The sequence below is a fragment of the Peromyscus californicus genome, unplaced genomic scaffold (assembly GCF_007827085.1).
Source record: "Peromyscus californicus insignis strain IS unplaced genomic scaffold, ASM782708v3 Scaffold_6__1_contigs__length_162567912, whole genome shotgun sequence".
In the NCBI taxonomy this organism is placed as follows: Eukaryota; Metazoa; Chordata; class Mammalia; order Rodentia; family Cricetidae; genus Peromyscus; species Peromyscus californicus.
Window position 1 is genome coordinate 13,674,973 of NW_026294584.1, and position 22,358 is coordinate 13,697,330.

Genomic DNA, 22,358 nt, shown 5'->3' on the forward strand with positions numbered 1-22,358 from the left:
TGGAGAGGCATGCATCCTTCCACTCTAACATGTCAGCTCCTAGGGAACAGTCTTATAGGAGTCAGTGATAGGAAAGGTCATGGCCTGATCATGGGCCCACAGTAATGTTTATGGGGATGGTGTTTGTACTGATGGAGCCAAGCTTCGTAGCCTTGGCTGTGCATGGGAATTGTTTGAAAAGCTCCAAAATATTTTAAAGCTAAACCCCACCAGTGAGATTTTTATTTAATTGGTGTGGATTTTAAAACTTTTGCATATCAGGACTGAGGAGATGGCTCAGCTGGGAATGTGTTTGCTGTGCAAGCATGATGACCTCAGTTCAAGTCTCCAGTGCTCATGTAAAAGGCCAGATGTGGTGGTAAATACCTATAATCCCGGTACTGAGGAGGCAGAGGCAGAAGCAGGGGGGAAGCCTGGAGGCTGCTGGCCCACTAGACTTGCCAAACCCATGAGCCCCAAGTTCAGAGACTCCATCGCAAAAAATGAAGTGGAGAATCATGTATGAAGACACTTGACATTGGCCTCTCAGCTCCACATGCACAGGCATGCATATGCATGTGCACCCCCCATATGTGCACACACATGAACATGTGCATACACACACACACACACACACACACACACACACACACACACACACACACACCTTTCTGCAGATAGGTTTGCAAAGCTGTGATTGAGAATCGCTGTTCTAGCTGGCAGTATACTGGAGAAAATAAAGGAAATGGGCAGCTTAAAAACAATATTTTAAAATCTCTAATCTGAGAGACATGATGTTTATTCAAGATTTTAAGTAACATGAATGAGGATGTGGGAGGCTTTTCGTTTTTTATCAAAAGGTAGCAATTGTTAGAATGGTTGATATTGGATCTGGGAGATGGCTTAGTGAGCAAGGGATTTGCTGTGGAGGCATGCAGACCTGAGTATGATGTATGTACCTACAGAGCCAGCACTGGAGGCCAGAGACAGGTGAATTCCAGGAGTTCCCTGGCCGGTGAGATGCCCTGTCCCAAGGAAATGAGATGGGGAGTACTAGAGGTAGAGACCCAAAGCCCTCGTCTGGCCTCCTGCCCTTACATGGGCACACACACTCAGATGCATGGCCCACAACACACGCAAGAAAATGCTAAAAATATGTGTGTTTCTTTTATCCCTTTATTAGACGAGAGCACGCACCACAGCTACTTAAGTTTGGTTAGAATCCTTTCTCATAGCTCAGAATGTCTGCTTTCTTCCATCACCGTGTATGATTTGGCTTTCCTCTGTTTGCAGCTATGGGAGACATCCATTTAAGAACAACTGTTTACATGTGCCACATCGAAACTGTTTACTTCAACTTTTATAGAAACCCAGCCACCCAGAATCACTGCAACTCTCTCTGCTCTTCAGACAATTTGAAGGCCCTCTGAGACGCCAGAGGCAAGGAAGCCACGGGTCATACCTGGATGCTATTTTCTTTTTGTCATTGGCTTAAGGTTTAACCAAACGGTAAAAAGAGCTACTGGAATGTTACACTACAACACGGAACCATTTATGGTCTGCTATTGGTATGTTCATGGATCATCTGCATGACAGATATATGTAGAATATCAATAAAATTAACTCACATGACCCAAATGTAGCAGGTTTTCCTGAGGGACAGAAGTGGATTCAGAACTGGGCATTCTGAAACACATCCTCATTGCAAACAGTAATGCCATATGCATGAAGCTTCTGTTTATTGTTTTCCATATACAAGGAAACAACATCCCATAATAGAAACTAGCATGCAGGGCTAAGGCATATAGAATTTTTCTGCAGGTAGCAGGACTGTACAGCTTTGAGAGGCCAATACCCATATGCTAACTTTAAACATGTATTTTTATTTTTTTTTACTTTTCATATTTATATTAGCATACAAGGACAACTGTACATATGTAAACATTTTTAAAATTTAAAAAGTAACTGTTACACATAAGTGTATTTTGCCAAATGCCTAAAAACAGTCAGTCACAATTCTATCATTGTCCTTCATCCTGCGGTCTTCGGAGTGTAAATGGATGATGTCGTAAATATAGTGGTCAATGCTGTAAAAGTATCTTTCTGTAACTGTGATTCCCCTTTAAAGTGTATACAATCTGGAGGAGGTTTTATTGAGTAAGAGATCAAAATGCTCATACAAACGTCTGGCCTCTGCATCTTGCTGAAGGTGGCATCTAGATGTATGCTCATCCTGCAGCCTCAGGACACACTGGAGCTGACAGGCTCTCTGGGAATCTGCTAGCCTGTCTATTCCACATCTAGGACACATGGTTCCTGTTACAGTAGCCACTCAGTACCAGGGCACATCAGCTGACCTTACCTGGAGGCCGAGGAGTGCCCTCCCCTCCACAAAGTGTCTTGCTGAGATTGGTCGGATGCACCAAAGACACAGATCACTGAGTGGGTAGCTTCACCTGGCCAATACCTGAGCCCTTTCTGGCCTGAAATTTGGGTTCCTTAACAGAAGCCTTTCAGCCATTCTTATCTGTGAAAGGAGTGACCTGTTTTCACAACTTTAATGCATTTATCATCAGTGGTCATTCTGGCTGACTTTGAACAAGATGGCGGATAGAAGACTCAGCAGGGCGTAAAAGATGAAGAGAATCTAAGGCTACATAGAGGCAGTGACCGCAGAGGGGACCATTAACCTGCAGGGGAAGAAGCCAGGGGTTTTGAGCCCTATACATTTTGATCTATTAAAAAATGAGTATTCTCTGTGAAATCTTGCCATTTAAAATGAAAAAGTTAAAAGCTGTTCTAATGCAATTTTATCACTCAAAAACAAAGCCACTCTAGTGAGATGTGAAATTGATAGGCTCAATCATATGGTCTGCTGTGGAATATACTTCTCCCCCTGCTTCCCACTTTTCCTTGCTGTTTTATGTGAGGAATGGAATCATCAGACAAGACCTCAAAAATGTACTCTGCATTTGATTTCTTCCACAAGTGTCCAGGGACACCATTTGTTTCATCTCTGTGTAGAATTGTCTTAAGTGCCCAAACTGAAGGACCAGATTAGAAGGCAGTGGCAAACTCAGTTTATGTCTTTTGTAATGGCCCACTCTGCTGAAACACTTTGAAGACGTTAGAAAACCAATTTAAGAAGACAAAGTTAGCTGGGCGGTGGTGGCGCATGCCTTTAATCCCAGCACTTGGGAGGCAGAGGCAGGCGGATCTCTGTGAGTTCGAGGCCAGCCTGGTCTCCAAAGCGAGTTCCAGGAAAGGCGCAAAGCTACACAGAGAAACCCTGTCTCGAAAAAACCAAAAAAAAAAAAAAAAAAGACAAAGTTATACAGTGAAAACAGCGTTTATCGTGACAGGAAAGGATAGAGTTTGCTGATGACTCCATAAAACAGTCTCAGACAAGCATGGATGAGTTGAGCAATGTCTCCACATAGCTTAAGGTAATGATGGAAGGACAGACGGGCGACAGATGGAATGAAGTGACTTTTGAACAAGATCACTTTAAATGTGCACTGAATGTTTTCTGGTATTGAGTATATAAAAGGCTAATGTAATATAAGGTTTATTTTGACTACAAGAAGAGTTTATAGCTTTGAATGAAAGGTGCCTCATGTAAATATGCTTTGTAGTTATAGATAGTTATGTAAGCCCTGAATTCACAAGTGGCTAGCTAGTGAACTGGTTAGCTGTTTCCTTGCCTGCCTTTCCTCATCCATTATTTTTACCTGAAGTTACTGAAAATTAAAATCATTATCACGTGCCTTTTGAGAGAGATGGTGGCTCTTGCTTATAATCATCCACATATGAAACAGGATGAAAATGTGTTGCTTAACTTGCAGAGTGATTTTAGAAATACAATAGCTGTAATGTTCTAGTTTGAATATCTTATCTCCCATGTTTAAGCATTCTTGGAATTGTTTTTGGGATTAACAGACTTTAGTGTTGTGGTTGGTTTCAAGACGTATGTATCAGCAGACTCACCAATATTGGCATTATGGATCATTCCATCTAAGTTAGTGTGACTTCATTCACTGAGGTAGACAGAACAGACTCAAGGGATTGATTAAAGCACAGTGATTACTTCTTTTTTTAAATGCCTATTTTGAAGAGGAACTTTGAAGCTCCATAGTGGTTTCAGCCATGCAACTAATATTCATACTTCCCAGTCTACTGTGGTATCATCACTATGCAGAGAAGGGCAGTGATGTGGTCACTGGATGCCCTTTCTCTTTCTAATACTCTTGGCATCAGTAGGACTGCAGATAGCCCAAATGCCTGAGATGTTCCATTCAGCAGGTCATTTCCATCCCCATGTAAAGGAGTGTTTAAGTCTCTCCCCTGTGTGACCAGGGGAGGCTGGCAGTAACAGAGAGTCCTTAAGGGACAGACCAGACTAACTCTTCCCAGCCACTTCTCTTAGATGGGAAACCCTACTCCAGAGTCAGCAAGATAGAGAATGACCCCAGTCACGTGCAGTCTGCAGAAAGGAAGAGATGGGAGCTGCTTAGATGGTGTGGCATGGCAATTCTCCGTGGCTAAATTTGAACAAAGCCACATCCCCCAGCCCCTCACTTAGATGCTAAATTAGGAATAACCCATCTGTAGGTTTTTTAACAGAAACACGGCCTGGGTTTGAGATGCCTTCGGAGCAGTGTGACCCGGGCGCTTTATTTCATTGTACAGTGTCTTTTCCTTGTTTTACAAGGCTTTTAAAATAGTGTTTGCACAGAAGGTCAGTCCAGAATAGAATTTAGGTATGAAAGATTGATGGTGTGTCTAAAAGAAGCCACAGAGATGATAAAATTAAATAGTCTCTGCCTTCCCGCAATGTGGGTGGGCGGCTGCTGTGTGTTCTGGGACAGATCCGCATCCTCTGCTCATCCACCTGCATAGCTGCATGACTTCGTCCTGTCAGTTGGCCTACCCTATGCCTTCTGTAGCGACTTCACCTGTTGCCCTTTGCGATTTTTTTTTAATGGTTACCTTTGAGCCAGGGAAAGTGTGTTATTTGCACTTTCTTCTTTCAGGATTTCAGAGTTGTTTGTTCATTTATTCATTTCACCCACTATTGTCCTATAGTTCTATCTTAACCTTAAATTGACACAGTACTTTAGATAGGCCCTTGTTTTTCAATATAATAAATCCCTATCTGAAGGTAAGATTATCTTTACCTTGCATAAATGTAAAGGGAAAGAAAGCTGTTTGGCAGTTTGTAGTCTACAGGAAGAGATTTGACAAAGTTTGGAACTGAAGGGAATAAGGAGAAGACAAGACCCCTGTCTGCATAGCCAGACGGCACCACTGTCACCCAGCCCTCCTCCCCCAAATGCAGTCAAGATGAATGTGTCATTCTTACCCTACCAGCTTTTCAGCTGCCATTTCTGTGGAAGAGGGCTTAATTTGGGGCTTGAGTGCTTGCTTTCCTACTCTGATTTCAGATGCAGGGTGTCTTCTCTGGGTACCAGAGAACTAGGGACTGGGGTGAACAACTTCTCCTTTGTTGTGTTGTGAAGAATTCAGTTGACAGTTGTGAGAATTGGCCGAGGCAGCAGCCCATCTGTCTGTGTGAGCAGCATGCTGTTAAAATGTCCCTGCTGGTCGCTGTTGGCACTTGCTGTCAGCATATGTTCTATGGGGCAGGCACTTTCAGCTCTGAGAGTTTTCCTACCACCCCTGCAGGTGCAAAATAAAATTGCCCCCAGACTTGGAAAGCAGGAGGTAGTATTTCCATTCCCATTTTGGTCATGGTTTGGTCAGTCCTCAACATGGAGCAGCTAAAGTCAGTAAGCAAAAAATCAAAAGACCACTGTCCGTTGTATTTGTGCCCTTCATATCCACGGCCTTAGAAACAGTGTCATTACTATGGGATCTGATGGCTGCTTTTAGAGCCTTCCTACTCCAAACTGGCACCCCATTCAGTGTCTGCGCAGGACTTTTCCTCTTGATTGGAAATGTCCCCTAGCATGCAGGCTAGTGCCTTCTTTGGCTAACAACAGAAATTGGGAGAACCACAGGAATACAGACTAGGGGAGGTTATCTTTAGTTTCCTTTTCACATGCTAGTTTGATTATGCACCCTAGAAAGTCACTAAGAAATGGGTCTCAGGGTATAAATCTCAGGAAGGGAATAAGCAACAGTTTTGAGAGCTCCTGGGTCATTTAGTCCCAGCATAGGACCACAGTGTACATCCACGTGAAGCATGCAGAACTCAAGATGGCCACTGGCCATGCTGGAGGGAAGTGCTGGGCGCCAACAGCAGACTGAGGTACTTTGCAGTTTCCTGGAATATTAGTTTTCTGTGTCTCTTACTGTCCAGTGCCGCGTCCCTGCTGCATTGTTCACTGACCTGTATCCTACTGGGAGGGGCTTTGGAAACGGTGGGAGTGTTGATTTGCGGGCAGCCATGGAGTCAAACCCAGGCAAAATGTCTTTATTCTGTTTCGTTTTACAAAAGGCATACAGTGAGATGAAGCAATCTTATGAAATTCATATCCACAAGGCCATCCGCTCTGTGTTTATGAACAAAGGTTAGTCTCCCCTAAATGTATGAAGGCGCACGTATGCATATTCTGCATTCAACTTAGGACATTTCAGGACATGATTTGTTCTGATGGTTGAGTTTTTAAATAATACAAATAGCCCAAATCTTTAAATATAGTGGTGCTAAGTTTTATCAGATAACACAATGCAGAAAGTGCAGAACTGAATTCAGACGCTTAGGAGTAACACAAGGGTTCCTGTTAAATTATACACTTGTATCACTGCCTGATTTGAAACCCCACTTTTCCTTTCTAATCCAGCACAATTTCAAACTGTGGTTCTATAGTTCTTCTTTTTAATGAGTACAAATAACTCAATATCTTTTTTTTTTTAATGGAAACCTTTTTTTTTAAACACTAACAGCAAAGTGCTTAGGCAAAGGTTCCTTCAGGATACAGAGCATTTTTGTTTTAACTTGGAAGACTTGCCCCTCCAAACTAGCATTTCCAAATGACAATTTCACACCTAACCAGAGCAGTTCATGTTAGTGGCATTAGGTCTCTGCCAGTGCTTCCCACATTCATAGCCTCTGAGGGTGACGCCCGTCTACAGGTAATAGAGGCTACCCCTTGGGGACGTGTTAATAGCCTCAGTGTGGTTCACTTGGAGTAACCAGGTACTCATGTGTATATACTTAGATTCACAGCATTCAAACCTCCTCTCTGCCACTCCGCTCGCACTTCAGGTTCTTATGCTATTTTAAAACTCCTGGGTTTCGGCAAGCACCAACAGAAATGTAAATGGTGATTGCCTTCCTGAGCAAGCGTGGTTTGTTTTATGGCCGTTCAAGTTATAAAGTTGTTCTCATATTGTAGGTAAACAAAATCTTGCTGTTTTTAAAGGTCACTGTAACTTGAGGTTTAACTTTCTGGCACAATTTTATTAGTGTTCACTTCTGAAGCTAATAAGATAACAGAGTTTTCTATGTTACTCTCATTGTAACATCAATAAAGTGACTTTCAATAAAAGATTTATGTTCTTTTGATGCACAGCTCTTTCATTTTCTTCTTCCTGGCCAGCATCTGTGAGATGCTGTCGGAAGATTCTGTTCTCATGGTCCCTGAGGAGACAGGAGAAAAAACTGGTATTCCGTTTGTTGGGCTGTTCCTCTGGTGAGGAAGCAAGGAATTTGTCTCCTGAATTCTCCCCTGCCCTAATGACATTTAACTCTTGATGGAGACTTGCCTTAAACACTGATTATTAAAACCTGAATACCAGAAACACAATTTATAGTACTTGAGGATGTACCCAAAAGCAAATTCAGAACCAATATCTAAGTAGCACATCTTGGGGTTTATTCACATGACAGGGCAGCTTAAATATGGGTCGTCACCTTGGGTTGGTAAGGGTCAATTTCCTTATTGCTTATACTCACCTAGGAAATGGTCACTTCTTTAAACTAGAATTTCCTCAAAAGATCTTGGTCAGTTTAAACCGAATAGCAAGTACTAGGACTTCATAGGACAGTCTCAGCCTCCTGGTCCTCCAAGCACCCTTGGTCCTTTTCTGGGCAGCGCCGGCCCAGGTTAAAGCAAAGCTTTGTGGGAGTACAGAAGAAACATCTAAAAGGAAGCCCAGACTTGCCATATAAAGAGAGCAGGCAGCTTCACATTCTGCCATGTAACCTGAGCATGCGTGCTGACTAAACACAGAGTAAATTAGGGTCAGTAAACATGGAATGACTAAATATATATAATATGTACATTAACACTATCAGCATACATTTGTGAAATGAGGCTGGAGATGCTTATGAAATGTTTATTTCACCAGTTGATAGTTAATCGTTCACTTGAATGGTCATGTTCACACTGTGCCTGAAACAAGACAGATGCATTGCTAGCGAGAAAAGACTGTTACCATTTTTAGTTAAACTGTAAGAAACAAACACCACAGATGCTTTTATATCAGTATACTTTCACATACTCAGAACTACCCCATGGGGTAAGGGTTCTTTTTCAAAGATGGCGACACTGAGTGTCATGTCCTTACATAAAATGACCAAGCCACATACATAGCAAGGCATTGTCAGCAAGCCAATTGTTTAAACATTTGAAAAAAAAATTGTGTGTGTGTGAAACCTGATTATAGAATACTTGAAAATTTAGTGGGATAGGAGATCCTACTCCCAGTGGTCTAAGCCAGGTTAACAATTGATTCATTCATTTCAGTTCCTTTCTTGTGTATGTTCAAAGACATAACACATGCCATTTAAAAATAGATGTCAACAATGTTTTAAAATTATGTTTAAACATGTTTAAAAATGATCCTGTTATTACTCTTAGTTGTGTGTGTGCACATCCATTTGTTTTGGGGTATGTGCCTCTGAGCACAGGTGAGGCAGTAGTTCAGCCACCCAACACGGGTGCTGGGAACTTGAGTCCTCTGCAGGAGTGGTACATGCTCTCAGCTGCTGGGCTGTCCCTTCATCCCCGACATCTGGTTTTAAAATGGAAGCATACACATTATAAAAATGGGTGAGATATAGAAATACATAAAGGAAATTAAAATCGTCTAAAACCCCACTGGTCAAAAATAAGCAGCTAATATCTTCTTATCTCCCTTTAGTCTTTTTCTGACAATTTGAAGCTTATAATATACAAGACTTTTTAAGTATAGTTAACAAAAGTTTGGATGGCGACAAAAAAAGGACTTGGTGACAGCATTTTTGCCACTCAAATTATCTACAGGTTTTTAAAGAGGTGGACAGTAGTCACTCAATATCTCTGTCCACTCCTACAAGGCTTTCAGACCCGGTGAGTCCTGAAGCTTATACTCTTTCCAGTCTGTGCATTACCATGGGCACTGGTGTGTTTCGCACCCCGTGGATCTACATCACTTATATAAGAATACCCGACACAAAACTGTTAACCACATTCCTCAGGGCAAGAAAGGATAGCAGCCAAGTCTGACTAAAAGATTTCACATGTTGAGAGAAAATATATACTATGCTTTCAACATTTTGCATACTTAAATTTATATAAAGACAGGAACATAAGGCATGGTTAATAATGGCTCAAGGAGGTTCTGACTGGTACAACAGACTTGTTCTTACATAATTGAACTTCAAGAATTTATTATCAAAATTACAAATGAAGCTTCGGTCGTATACAAAGCCATAATCCCATTCAACGGTTGTCAGGGAGTGTTGGTGGAGATCTGCACACAGCACTGCGGGCCGGGAGGAAGCAAGGGCGGGCGGGCTCCAGCTGGAATGTTGAGTGTATTCAGACAGCCTCCTCGTGACTTAGACAGTCATGACACACTGAATGAACTTAAGGAGGAAAGTTAGTGTTACACTACAGACGGTATAATACTGAGGAGGCCATAGCCACTCTGTGGGCACCTTCCATTTTAGTCCTTGGCATTGTGGGTAAACAGGGAGAACCAAAAAATCCCAACTTTCTACGTCATGCATAGATGAATGGCAGGGTGGGAAGGGTCTTCCTGGTAGGGGACTTTCTCTTATAAAGTCCGGTGAGTTCCTTACTTTATGGGAAGGAGGAATCACTTCACCAAATAAAGAACTGAAATCCCAAATAATATTTAACAGTGAAGGAAAAGTCATAGTCAAAAGTACTTGCCCGCGAGAACAAATAACAGGTTTACACTGTCATATCATGGGAAGACTTCCAAACTGATTTCCCCTACTACTCTAGCAGGAAACTTTTAACACAATCATCCTGTAAAGTCTGCTCCATCAGCGTCAAAGCAATGCACAGAGAGAAAAGCTGATCCTGCTCCAGCAACTCAGAAATGTACATTTAGCAACATCAGCATTTGCTGTGCGTTGCCGTCATGACCCCGAAGACCCACTAGACCAGTGGTTCTCAGTCTTCCTAACGCTGGGACCCTTTAGTACAGTTCCTCACGTTGTGGTGATCTCTGCCTATAACATTATTTTCATTGCTACTTCATAACTGTAATGTTGCTACTGTTATGCATCGTAGTGTAAATATCTGATATGCGGGATATCTGATATGTGACCCCTGTGAAAAGGTTAGACTTCTGAAAGAGGCCGTGACCCACAGGTTGAGAACCACTGCACTAGATCCTACTTCCCCAACCCCTGCCCAAGCTTATTCTCCAACACTGGTAAGGAGTCCCAGTGCTAATCCCTGCAGCAATTCTGCTAAACCTTTCTCTCTTATTTGAGAGAAAAAGAAACCAAAGATTTGGACATGTAGAAACCTCTCTAGTGGTCTTCTCTGATGCCACAGTCTGTACTTTTTTCCCCTCTCAGGTTATCACTGCAAATGGCTTGTTGTCAATTGTGATTTAAGTTGGTGCTTGCCTTACATTCTCAAGGAACAGCACAGGTATGCAAAGCAGAGCTGGAAGGTACCACTCAGTGATGTTTGTTTTCTACGGGGTGAGAGCAGAGACATGTCTGCATTTGCAAGACATCTAAAGACACAGCTGACTGAAACCTGTCAACAGCTCTTTGAAAGAGGCCTCATTGTTATGTGGTGTATGTGTGTCTGCATGCTTGTGTGTCGGGATGCACATGTATGTGGACCCTGAAGGTCAACCTCAAGTGTCACGCTATCCTCAGGTGCTAGCCACCTTTTGAGTGATTCTCCCTGGCCTAGAACTCACGAAGCAGGCTTGGCTGGAGGGTCAGCAAGCACCTCCCCAGTACTGGGATTACAACAGAGTGCTGCCATACACAGCATTTTGCACATGGGTTCTGGGGGTCCTCATGTTTGTCTGCCAACCAAGCTATCATTATTATGATACCTGCTTCACTCAGTCTCAGAGCAACCAGGGAAATCTCCTTATACAATGACCCAGTCAATAAAAGCAACAGGCCAGGCCTGAATTTGAAGTCATCCTTCTGCCTCCCCCTCAGAAATGTTGGTATTACAGCCATGAGCCACCATGTCCTGTTACGTTTTCTGTTTGTTTGTTTGTTTGAGGCAGAGTCTCACAAGCATAGCTCAGGCTGGCCTTGAACTCACAGCAATCCACCTGCCTCAGCCTCTTGAGTGCATGCTTGAGTCACCATGTCCATATTCTTAACAGCTAACTTCAAAAAGGAATCCCATTTATGTACAGTATTTCGTCTACTTAGCTCCTATTTGCTGAGACTTACATCATCGTATGAGAAATTCACCATTCCTTGTTGAGCAGAATCCCGTCTTCGAAAGCTATCTGCAAAACAACACAGTAAAATGTAGTGTTCGTGTTTTTTTTTCTAAACTCACAACAGCTTCAATAACACTTAAAATTCTACAACCAGTCAACATAAGGCCAAAGAAAAATAGTCAGCTACAGGAATATTAAAAGATTTAATACAGGGCTGGAGAAATGGCTCAGAGGTTAAGAGCACTGGCTGCTCTTCCAGAAGTCTTGAGTTCAATTCCCAGAAACCACATGGTGGCTCACAACCATCTGTAATGAGATCTGGTGCTCTCTTCTGGCATGCGGGCATATATTCAAGCAGAATAATGTATACATAATAAATAAATAAATCTTAAAAAACAAAAAGATTTAATACATTAACAGTGACATCATGGGCAGAAGGTGGTCCATGGTCGTGGATCTGAGAAAAACGACTTGTCTCAGTAGAAGTAGTTCAGCTTTTAAGGCCCTTAGCTGCAGTGAAAGCATCGGGTTCTAGACACTAGTTATACACATGCTGCTCAAGCAAGGAAACAGAGGGATACAGTCCCCAATATGACAAATGGGCTGTGACCAAATATCCCACTCATTTTAGCCCCGCTGACCAACAATGATTAACGTTAATCTTACTCTTTTCAGATGTTCCACAGTTGAAGAGAATTACTCATAACTGCACTCTGTGATTGAAACTGTACAAATGTGGGCTGTGGAACAGCACCACGGTCCAGTGTTTACAATGCATTGGAGTCTGTGACTCCAGCACTACAAACGAAAGCACTTAAAAATATAGACAGCTGCCGGGCGGTGGTGGCACACGCCTTTAATCCCAGCACTCGGGAGGCAGAGCCAGGCGGATCTCTGTGAGTTCGAGGCCAGCCTGGTCTACAGAGCAAGATCCAGGAAAGGCGCAAAGCTACACAGAGAAACCCTGTCTTGAAAAAACCGAACCCCCCCCAAAAATATATATATATATAGACAGTTATATCTGCAGCATTTTAATAAAATGTACTACAATTATTCATTCACCTAAAAAATTTCTGGATAGCATATTATGCTCTATTTGCTTAATAGCTGTGTTAAGGGTCTACCAACGCACCCCTAAAGCCATAAAAAACTGGGCAGAATGGAAGTTCAAGGCATGGAGAAATGAGACATGTCATGAAGAGGGCCTTCTAGGCCCCTGGTAACCGGAAGGGTTCACACCTGTGAGAGCTCTCAGCTTGACGCAGCAGGCGATGTAGTCATCGAAGGTGATCTTCCCACTGGTGCTGTAGCGCTTCGCAATTGAATTCACAGTTTGGGGGTTCAACCTGAATCCTGGAAGGCAGGAAAATCACCCAGCAAGAGAAGGTTGCAGACTTGTATAAACAAAAGAAAATAACAACAAAAAAACCAAAACAACAACACCAACAACATTAAAAAGAAACTGTCTTCAAGTAGCACACACTTTTAGGGAAACATCAACACGTTCAGCAGTTAATGGAGCGCTGGAGTTGGTAATACGAACCCATTGTGGTCAGGGCCTTCTGGAGTTCCTGGGGATCCACTGTTCCACTCCTATCGCTGTCAAAACTGATGAAGTGCTGTCTCCAGCCATTCAGCACAGCCCAGAGCTCTTTAAATTCATTGAATCCCATGGTGCCAGACATATCTCTCTGGATTATAATCAAGGACCAGAACTATCTTATTTCATATCTTTAATGATTTCACAAGAGAAAGAAGGGTAAGGGGAATTCAATGTTCTTTCTGTTAAAATGGCAAAGAGACACCCCACATTGTAAAAAAAAAACAAAAACAAAAACAAAAAAAACCCTAGTCTATATTCTTACTGATATGATATAAAAAATTAATGATAAATGATGTAATAAATGGCCTGTGGCTTTAAAGCTCTGAACCTGATGATATGGCATTGTGAGTCAAGCAAAAAGTAGTTTTCTTACTGGAACTGGGCTGCACTTCCTAGGAGCTCCAGGTCATGGGTCCTGGTATCCCTTGCCAAGCCCTCAGACTCAAGGATTTCACCTGTAGAAAGTGAGCTGAGGTGGAAAGTGCCACGGGTGACACACTGACAAACAGACTAACAACTGGCTGGCATTCCTGTCTACTTTGATGCCGCACTGAACTAACTCTAACACACACTCTCCCACCTGTCTCTCTTGAGAAAGGATCTCTTTAGTTCAGGGTAACTTCCAACTCACAGTATAGCCCATGCTGCCCTCAAACTCATAGTGATGCTCCTGCCTCAGCATCCTGAGTGCTGTGATTACAGGCATGAGCCACCACACCTCTGGCTTCTTGTGCAATCTTGAACAACCAGCCTTCCATTTACTAAACTTCCTGCCTGTTTTCCACACCAAATTACATCCTAACGGCTAGTTACTTCACCAAGCTCTTTTGGTGGTTACTTGCTATTCTGTATTCACTTGTTACTCACCCTGAGATGAATTGTTTTAGAAAAATATGTTTTTTTTTTTTTTTTGCTGTGGAAAAACACTCTGGACAACCATCAAGATAAAGGATACGTCCAACATTGAAACCATAAGGCGACAAGTCTCCAGATTAAAAGCTGTTAAAGAAAGTATATGAATAAGTACAATTTCAAAATTTCATATTATGCTGGAATCATTCAAATTAATTATGAATTTTAAAACATGCTACTCATTTTGCATGCTACTCACTCACCATTTTGTGGTGTTTGGCTTATACCAATTTTGTCGGACTGTATTGCAAACATAACCCATTTTCAAAAATTTTACTACATGTATCTGCCCATATTATAGATACCCGTGGGAACCCTAACCCCCTTCCCCAATATGCAGTCACCTTGTAAATAAAGTTAGGATCAACTGGCAGCCCCACTGTTACTCTGTTCAGTCATTCCTTTAAGCTGTAGGACTCCGTAGGCTCTTTAACATTGATCCCTGATTCTAAGCCTCTCCCCAATCCCTAAGATCTGGGATGATCTGAAGAATCTGTAGCAATACTAAGGTCCTGCAGACTGCTAATCTTGGCTGAACAGAACATTGTGTAGATAGAATGCTATAGTTCACAAGCTAGAATTATCTTGGACTGCTTGGGGCCTTTAATAGCCAATTACCCTAGCTTTTGGATCTGCCCAAATGTCCGACTTCGTAGAAATACTCCTTAAAGTGTATCACTATGCTTTGCAGATCTCTAGCATCTACCAATCCCATAGCCACGAATGTTCTGACAACTGAAAGCTATGGGTCCTCACTCTGCTGTAGTCAGTGTGCCAGATCTCCCACTGGAAATGGCAAAGGTCCTGATTCATGACTTCCTTTCATTCTTTGACTATACAAGTTCACGTGGCATCTTCCACAGTGGCACATGCCATTCAAGGTAACTTGAGTCCATGTTCTTGAACCACAGTCCTTCATGTTTGGCTCAGAATAAACTATTGCTTTATTTCTTTTAAAGCAGACTCTTTATTTTATACTCCCAATGTAGTCTTTGTCTTATGGCTGGAGCAGCAGTGTTCTCACATACAGAATGCTGTAAGGTCTCAGAGTAAAGGTCAGAACCCCTACATGTGAGGACATTCATGAATTTCCCCAGTTCACCCACAGCCAGGCAGGATCTTCACAGGGAATTTCTCACTTCCATAATTGAACCAAGCTTCCTCTGGGTCTTTCATACATACTGTTCTATCTCCCTGAATTATGTACATACATAATGTATACTGTTCTATCTGCCTGAATTATGTGCATATAGCATCTCCAAATGGCATTATTGTGGCTGGACTTTCATTTCTTCTCCAGCCTAGGTATCAATTGTGCAGGCACACTCCTGTCTTGACCATGTGCCTGTGGGTTTGATCTCAGCCTCAGAACTTATCTCACCAGGTGCAGCTGTTTCTGTATACCCAGCATAACTGTCCATCAAAAATGGACTGGTTGGCTGAAGGGATAAATGGCCACATGGACTGAATTCTTACCCCTCGACAAGAGCTGTAGTTTAGTGTAGAAGTATGCCTCTTTCAGGAAGGCTAAGGGGAAATGTGGATTATTATTTTTTTAATAGGATATTTTGGATTTGACTGATACTTAAAAGTTCTATATTTTAAATCAAATACCAATACGGCTACAGGGCCATGGTTTCCTCATTTTATGTAATTTACTTATTTGGCTTTTTTGAGAGTTTCATGTGGCCCAGGCTGCCTTCACCTCTATGTAAATGATGACCTTAAAGTCTTGCTCCTCCTGCCTCCTCCTCCCAAGTGCTCAGACTGTAGGCACGGATTACCATGCTCAGCTAATTTCTCTATTCTAAAGGTTTTCCACCAACAGCCAACTGACATTGACAGATGCAGGGTCTGCATACCAGGATACACCTGTGAAATAAGCGAGAGCACAGAGCTCCAGTGAATTCGGGGAAGGCAGATGGGTCTTGCTCAATTCTGCTCACTGTATTTTCACCCGGACACAGCTTTATTAATGTGCATCTTTCAATAGAATTTCAAAACCATCCATGTGTCAACTTCCCCCTGCTGCTGCTTCCGTTTGCACTACCGCAATGCCTCAGGTATCTTTTCATCCAGAAGAAACAAGGCACCAGGCCTGGAAAGGAAGGAAGTCTACTCCACCTGTTTCTGTCAAGCATCTTGCAGAGGAACCACCAAATTCAGGGAAAGGAAAAGCAGAATTTCTATTGTGGAGACTGGAACATTCTCCATCAAGCCTCCCTCTCGGGATGACTGCTTCTTTTCTGGAGTATCCCACATACCCCCATCCACTCTAAGTCTGTGGGCTATGACTTGGAATCTGGGTCTAAAGAGATCGATGGCTGTATGGTTTCTGTACTGCAGAACTCTTGGCATCCCAGAAGTTGGGTGGTATCTCATGGCTGCTAGAGGGAGCTAAGCTAATTAACTAGATTGCATGGTCCTTGTGTTTCAGGAAATGACTTTTCCCAATGCATTGATCTAAGGCCTTTACAAAATGACTTTCAAGTAAGATTTTTAAAATTTGTTATGACATTTACTTATTTGCTTTGTGTATGTGTAAGGTGTGTGTCAGTCAGAGAGTCAGAGGACAGCTTTCAGGAGTTGGTGCAGAACCAGGGTTTGAACTAGGTCATCAGTCTTGGAGGCAAAGACTAGCTGAGGCATCTCCACAGCCCTCGAAATAGAACTCTTGAGGGAACTGCTCTCTAAGACTGTGCAGTGCACTGTAGTCTGCTCTAAAATCTGATGCATCTCTTCTCCTGAAAGGTTGTAGGCTGATAAGATACCTCACTGAGCAAACTCCATTAGATCTTCCCTGTTTACCTCAAGTGCTTGAGGTTAAAAATTAACAATTTAAGTACAATAGCCACTGCTCAGTTCCCCTTACCTAGAAAGTGCTTCTCTTGTTTAGGACCAAATTAAAATGACAGAAACTTGAAAGGCTCTTCTCTTTTGAATTAATTTCCCAACTAGGAAATAGTAATAGGAAACTCAAGTCACACAAGAAATGATAACAACAGAAACTTGAGCATTTTAAAGATGGCCATCTAGAGAATACAGTACCTCAAACAGCTAAAAGTGCCACTGCAAGTGTTTAGGCATGAACTCTAGTTTGAACATCTTAACTTACAGCTTACTATAAAGTGAACTTGATAGTCACTTTTGTATAAACTTGATAAAGTTTATCTGACTTTACTATAAAGTCATAACTTGATGTTATGACTCAATTAACAAATGGGAAGGAGTTTGAAGGTAGCACACTTGAGCTAAGTCACTATTATTTGTCCTAGACACTTCTCATGGTCAAGCCTAGATTTTTTAAAAAAGCAGAGTGTGTAAAATGATAAGCCCGGGACAGGATGCAGGATTTTTGCAATGTTTATTTCTATTTGCTACTTGGAGCACAGTACTGAAAAGGCAGGAAAGTGGGACATGTACTGGATGATAGTGCTCCACATCTAGTCTGCAAAGAACTGAGGAGGGAACACAGGGCTAGCATGAGGTGAAAGCAGACCGGTACTTTGACCCTGGGCGTGAACGTATCTTCTCAGATGGAAGGAAGACTGGCCCAGGGAAGGTCATGGCCGGCAAGTAGGAGCAAGCCCAGGGCCCAGAGATCAGACTGTGGGACTAGCCACTCTCTCAGTGCGACCGAGTTAGGACAGAATAAGCACTTGGCAAATGGTCAGTGGTACATGTTAGCACTTATCATTAATGATACCTGACCTGGTGGATTCCATTTCAGCACCCTAACTTGTCCTCTGTGAGAGAGGCCACCCAAACTGTCTCACTGGTTTGAATGGTTCTGTACTCAGGGAACCCAAATTCAAGAAATCCATTAACCGGTCTGGCAGACTGGTGACCTGGGAACTATGCTCAGTTAACAGTTAAAACACAACAGCGTGGTGGATCAGAAAAGTTTGATTTCTTGAAAGGAACAATCACAGCTAACAGTTAAAGTACAGAGAACAAGGGTATTATTAGAAAGATTCTAAGACCATGAACTTACGTTTGTATCCTCCAGCAATGCCAGACTGTGTTAGACATCTCTGTAGCTCGTCAGCATCAATTTGCCCATCCTTATAAAACAAACAAAAACCAGGAAGAGGAATCACAATGGTGGTCTGTACTTTCAAGTCCTTAAGTGACAAGGACAGAGAAAATAATTCTCTCTAGCATTTTTTTAAAGGGATGCCTTTCAAAATTGGGCACACTTCTCCTTACCCTAATTCCGAAAAGAATTTGATGATGAGAAAATATTTGTCATGGCAAACAGTCTCCACTCAGTTTGAGCCAAGAAACTATCAAAACTAATCATTTTAAAGTACAATTAGTTATGGAATTGTTTCAAAACATATCCCCCAATCCCTTTTTCAGAAAGAGAGGGACAGAGAGTAGGATGTACAGCGTACAGCAGACCTAGCAGGCATCAGTAAATACAAGGCCTTGTATTCCAAGGAGAAAGATGCTCTTGGATCAATGTCTGACTGGGAGACAGTGTTTTCTGAGCACAATTATATGTAGAAAATACAGGGTAGGCTCCCGGACCTTCTTATTGGCTGAGGTCAAAACAGTCTTAAATAAAATACATAACTCCAAGTTGGTGAGATCCATCAAGTTATAAATGAGGAACAATAATTGGAAATTATTAATGACGAATGTGTGGAATAGAGGCCAGAGCTGCTGAAAGCCAAGCAGGTGGGGTCACTTACATGCCAGAGACACCAGCAATCTAAGAAAGCTAGTCCTGAGGTGTGCTATGTCTTGTGGTTTCAAAGACACAGATCAATAACAGATTAAGTAGATACTCGAGAGGAAAGTCTTCCAGTCTTCGACTCAATTTTCCATTCAAATTCTTAAAGCTGTGTTTCTTAGAGTACCACTTTCAAAGGTGGCCTGAGGGTTTTGCTTAGCATATCCTGCAGCATTTTTTTTTTCCAGATCTTGATTTCATTCTTTCTGGCTCTTGTGGTTAAACAAGTCTACGGTGAATAAGCAACAATAAACATTCCCTCTGGACATGTCTGGATTACGTTAACAGTACATTCACCAAACACAGAGTGACCTTGCAAGCTGGGCAAGTGTCCTTCCTCACAACAGCCACAGACTGTCACACAACCCTAAGGGAAGGAAGTGGGACTTAGGACTTGTGACTACCTGACCTGAATTCTTTCTCCGGGTCAGCAGGCCATAATACCTAATAAGGACATAGAAAAGCCAGCGGGGTAAGGCCATCTACAGCAGGAATAGAGGTTACCTTCCAAATACAGACAGTAACTCTCCTGCTTGGAAGCTCTTTTCAGTTCTTCTCTACCTCCTAAGGGGGTAAATGACTATAAACTCAACTGAAAGTCAGTGTCTATTATAATTGGGCTACAGCATTACTAACACACGTCTTTAGGTTGGACAAACAGAGGTTTTATTTTCAGAACTTTTGAATTTCGTCTCTGGAAGCAACCCTTGGTCTATCCTGATAACACAGTTCCAAAGGCATCTTTCTACTTTGTAGATCTTCAAAGTATATTTATAATCCCCTTTTGGTTCAATCGAACCCCTAGTTCAATCACAAGTTTAGTTTTGAACTGATCTAGCACGAACACAGGTATTCTCTGTCCACCTTTGTTCAGGAGTAAAATAAGAATGTTTCAGTTCTCCTTTCCGTTCTCCTTCTTCTGCCCAGGCAAAGGGACTCATTTCCAGAGCGAAGTTCGTTTAGCTGCCACTGCACTACACAATATCAAAAAAAAAAAAAGATAGTAACAGTTCTTCAGTATTAAAAGGACGGGCTAACCTGTCCAGCCACAGCAGCGAAGTAACCGTAGAGCGGATCCTGAGTTTGTCCGGGGAACGCAGGCCCTCCAGGAGCCCCTCCATACTGTTTAAGGGAAATGCAAAAGCATCAGAACAGAATCCAGTTTATTCCTTCACCATGCAAGACTTTTTTTTTGCACAAAGCAGAGGTAATTGCTGCCTGTCTGCCCTTGTCAGGATCGCCCTCCCCACGACCTCACACACCCTGCTCCATTGACACTTAAAAGCTGGCAACTTGGTCCAAAATAAGTCTCCACGAAAGTGATGCCACTATACGCGAAGCTACTTAAAATCTCTATTAACTAGGGAGTGGCAGAGGTAACCGAAGCAAGCAATTTAGCAGAAAGGCTTGGGACTATTTTCCTGTTGCTTTAAACAGCTTCTACAGTGTTTTAAAAGCTTTTCAAGTACAGGGTAAGGCTGGAATTGGTACAGGGCTGACAGGTGTGGCCTGGCAAGGAGGATGGCCCCGCTGTATCTCAACTAGGGTCCTTCTGTCTCTGACAGTACATCCCTGTGTGGTGGCCTTCCTCTAGGACTCCAGTTCACTTCTCCGGACTTTTTGGTCTCTCTGTCACTTTCTTTTCAAGAGAGTGACCAGAGGACCATTCTAGATCAAGATGGCTGTTGTTGCTTTGGGGGCATTCGAGAGCAGGAAGTGAACACACAGCTCGCACTATCTCACGCCACATTTCCGAATCACCGAGGGGGCTTCCCGGGTCGCAGCCCACCCACCCATGAGAGCCCCCTAGGAAGACGGGGCAGAAGAATGGAGTGGGGCGGAGGCTGGACATGAGGGGCCAGGCGAGCGCGCAGGGAGCATCTGGACCGGGGAGCCTCCCGCGGCGCCTCCTCCCGCGCGTCCGTGGCGCCCTCTCGCCCCGGGAGCTGCGAGGCTGCGGTACCCGCGCTTTGAACTTACCCCGCCTGGGTAGTACCCGCCGCCGGCGCCAGGGTGCCCGGGGTACGCCATGGTGCAGACTGCGCCTCCGCCCTGCACGTCTGCTGCTCCGCCCGCCCGGAGCCGCCCCGGGCCGCCCCGGAGCGCACCACGCCGCCCCACGGGGGACGACGCCCGCCGCCACCCATCCCTGGCCGCCCCGCGCCACCCTGCGCACCGCCCGCTCTCTAGTCCCTCTGTGCTGTGCCGGTGCCCACCGCGACCCTCGGGCGGGCGGTGACCCAGGGCCCCAGACGCGCTTCACACCAGGTCCCGTTCACCCTCCCCGCCTAGTGGCACATTCCGACATCCACGCACCGCCCCGGGATTTTTTTTTTCTTTTTCTTCCTTCTTCCTACTGTGCTATTTTGTGGCACGTTAGTTATTTTACACCGGTTGTTGGATAGGGTGGGTGGGATGAGAGCTCTGTGCGTTATTGTAGGGAAGAGGTTGAATAACAACTCCAATGGGTGAAGGAGACACTTTAAATCAAAATAGGAAAACACCTTTGAAAACCGGATGACACTTCAGGACTCTGCAAGGGGGCGTTTAGCTGTGAATGAGGGTGGCGCGTTTCTTTGCCAGCTGTTAAGTTGGGTGTAGCTGGTGCGATTACTAAGTGGGTGGGGTGGGGTAGGAGAAGGGGGCATTTTCTGGGCAGGACAGCCTCGCCCAGATCATTTGTAGAAAACCGAGCTGATGTATTTTCTGGATGATTCAAATAGAAACAACTCTTCTAGGGAGCAATACTGAAAGGATTGTTCGGAAGATGTTTCACACGGCTTTCTTCTCCACTTTTTAGTATAATTGAAGCAAGAGAAAATCGTTTGCTCGCCCTTGACTGTTGAGGACTAGACAGTGAGTTTCTGTTGTTCATTCTTACCCTTTCCCTCTGTGGACCGGGCTCTCGGGCTAGCCCAGAACTCGTGGCCTCGGCCTGCCGCTGTCTTTTCTCATTTTGACATTTTGAGAAACACTTCGATGGACAAGATTGACCATAGTGTGAGACCATGGCTTGAACCACTGGATGGCTTATCGACACTTCTCTCAAGTCCCCTTTTGGGATACATAAACTCCAAAAACAGAAGTTCTGAATAGTGAGGAAAATTCTAACAGTCCTTATTGTCACATAAAAAAAAAGCCACCATGTCTGATCCTGGAGATAAAGTTAGTTTTCAAATACCATGGTAGTCAGTCCAGGTACATTAGACATTTTGAGTTTTTTGTCTCGTGTTTTAGAACTTTAATCAGCTAAATGATCATTGCTGAACTCACATTTGAGTTTAAGCTCTTTCAGGGCTAAGTCTGAAAACAAAGCAAACAAACAAACAATGCACCCCTAATAAAATGTTTATAACTAATGCAGGATTCATTTTATGGACATGTGACTACACTAATTGTAACTTATTAGACTCTTACTCTCCCTTCAGAAGTGACTTTTAATGGAGTGCTGTAAATGAAATTCTTACAGTGATTGCCAACAAATTGATAAGCCCC

At 43.2% G+C, this 22,358-nt stretch overlaps 2 protein-coding genes across 17 annotated transcripts in view; one reads left to right on the forward strand and one right to left on the reverse strand.

Annotated features, from left to right (window-relative positions):
* Positions 1 to 7,510, forward strand: part of Adam22 (ADAM metallopeptidase domain 22) — a 228,123-nt gene extending 220,613 nt beyond the window's left edge. For all 15 annotated transcript variants that reach the window (XM_052720751.1, XM_052720752.1, XM_052720755.1 and 12 more), the window contains one exon: positions 1,273 to 7,510. In XM_052720751.1, coding sequence (XP_052576711.1) covers positions 1,273 to 1,293 — 21 coding nt within the window. In that variant the 3' untranslated portion in view covers positions 1,294 to 7,510. The remainder of the gene's footprint in view (positions 1 to 1,272) is intronic.
* Positions 6,395 to 20,975, reverse strand: Sri (sorcin). Of its 2 annotated transcripts, none has more exons than XM_052720769.1 (8): positions 20,844 to 20,975; positions 19,902 to 19,985; positions 18,120 to 18,189; positions 14,169 to 14,212; positions 13,154 to 13,301; positions 12,850 to 12,963; positions 11,618 to 11,676; positions 6,395 to 8,961 (listed from the first exon to the last, which is right to left on the reverse strand). In XM_052720769.1, exons 1-8 carry the CDS (start codon positions 20,892 to 20,894, stop codon positions 8,929 to 8,931), a joined length of 603 nt encoding a protein of 200 aa, XP_052576729.1. In that variant the 5' UTR covers positions 20,895 to 20,975; the 3' UTR covers positions 6,395 to 8,928. The 2 variants fall into 2 exon arrangements, with proteins under 2 accessions (XP_052576729.1, XP_052576730.1); XM_052720770.1 differs by having other exon boundaries at positions 6,395 to 9,796.
* Positions 20,976 to 22,358: the final 1,383 nt, after the last annotated feature.

What these genes read in the sequence shown, in the direction of transcription:
- Sri (XM_052720769.1), bottom strand. Translation starts at nt 20,894, where the DNA reads ATGGCGTACCCCGGGCACCCTGGCGCCGGCGGCGGGTACTACCCAGGC. An exon ending in TCGCTGCTGTGGCTGGACAG is followed by an intron (nt 18,190 to 19,901) that starts GTTAGCCCGTCC and finishes TTGTTTTATAAG; the next exon opens with GATGGGCAAATTGATGCTGA. An exon ending in CATTGCTGGAGGATACAAAC is followed by an intron (nt 14,213 to 18,119) that starts GTAAGTTCATGG and finishes TTTCTTTAACAG; the next exon opens with CTTTTAATCTGGAGACTTGT.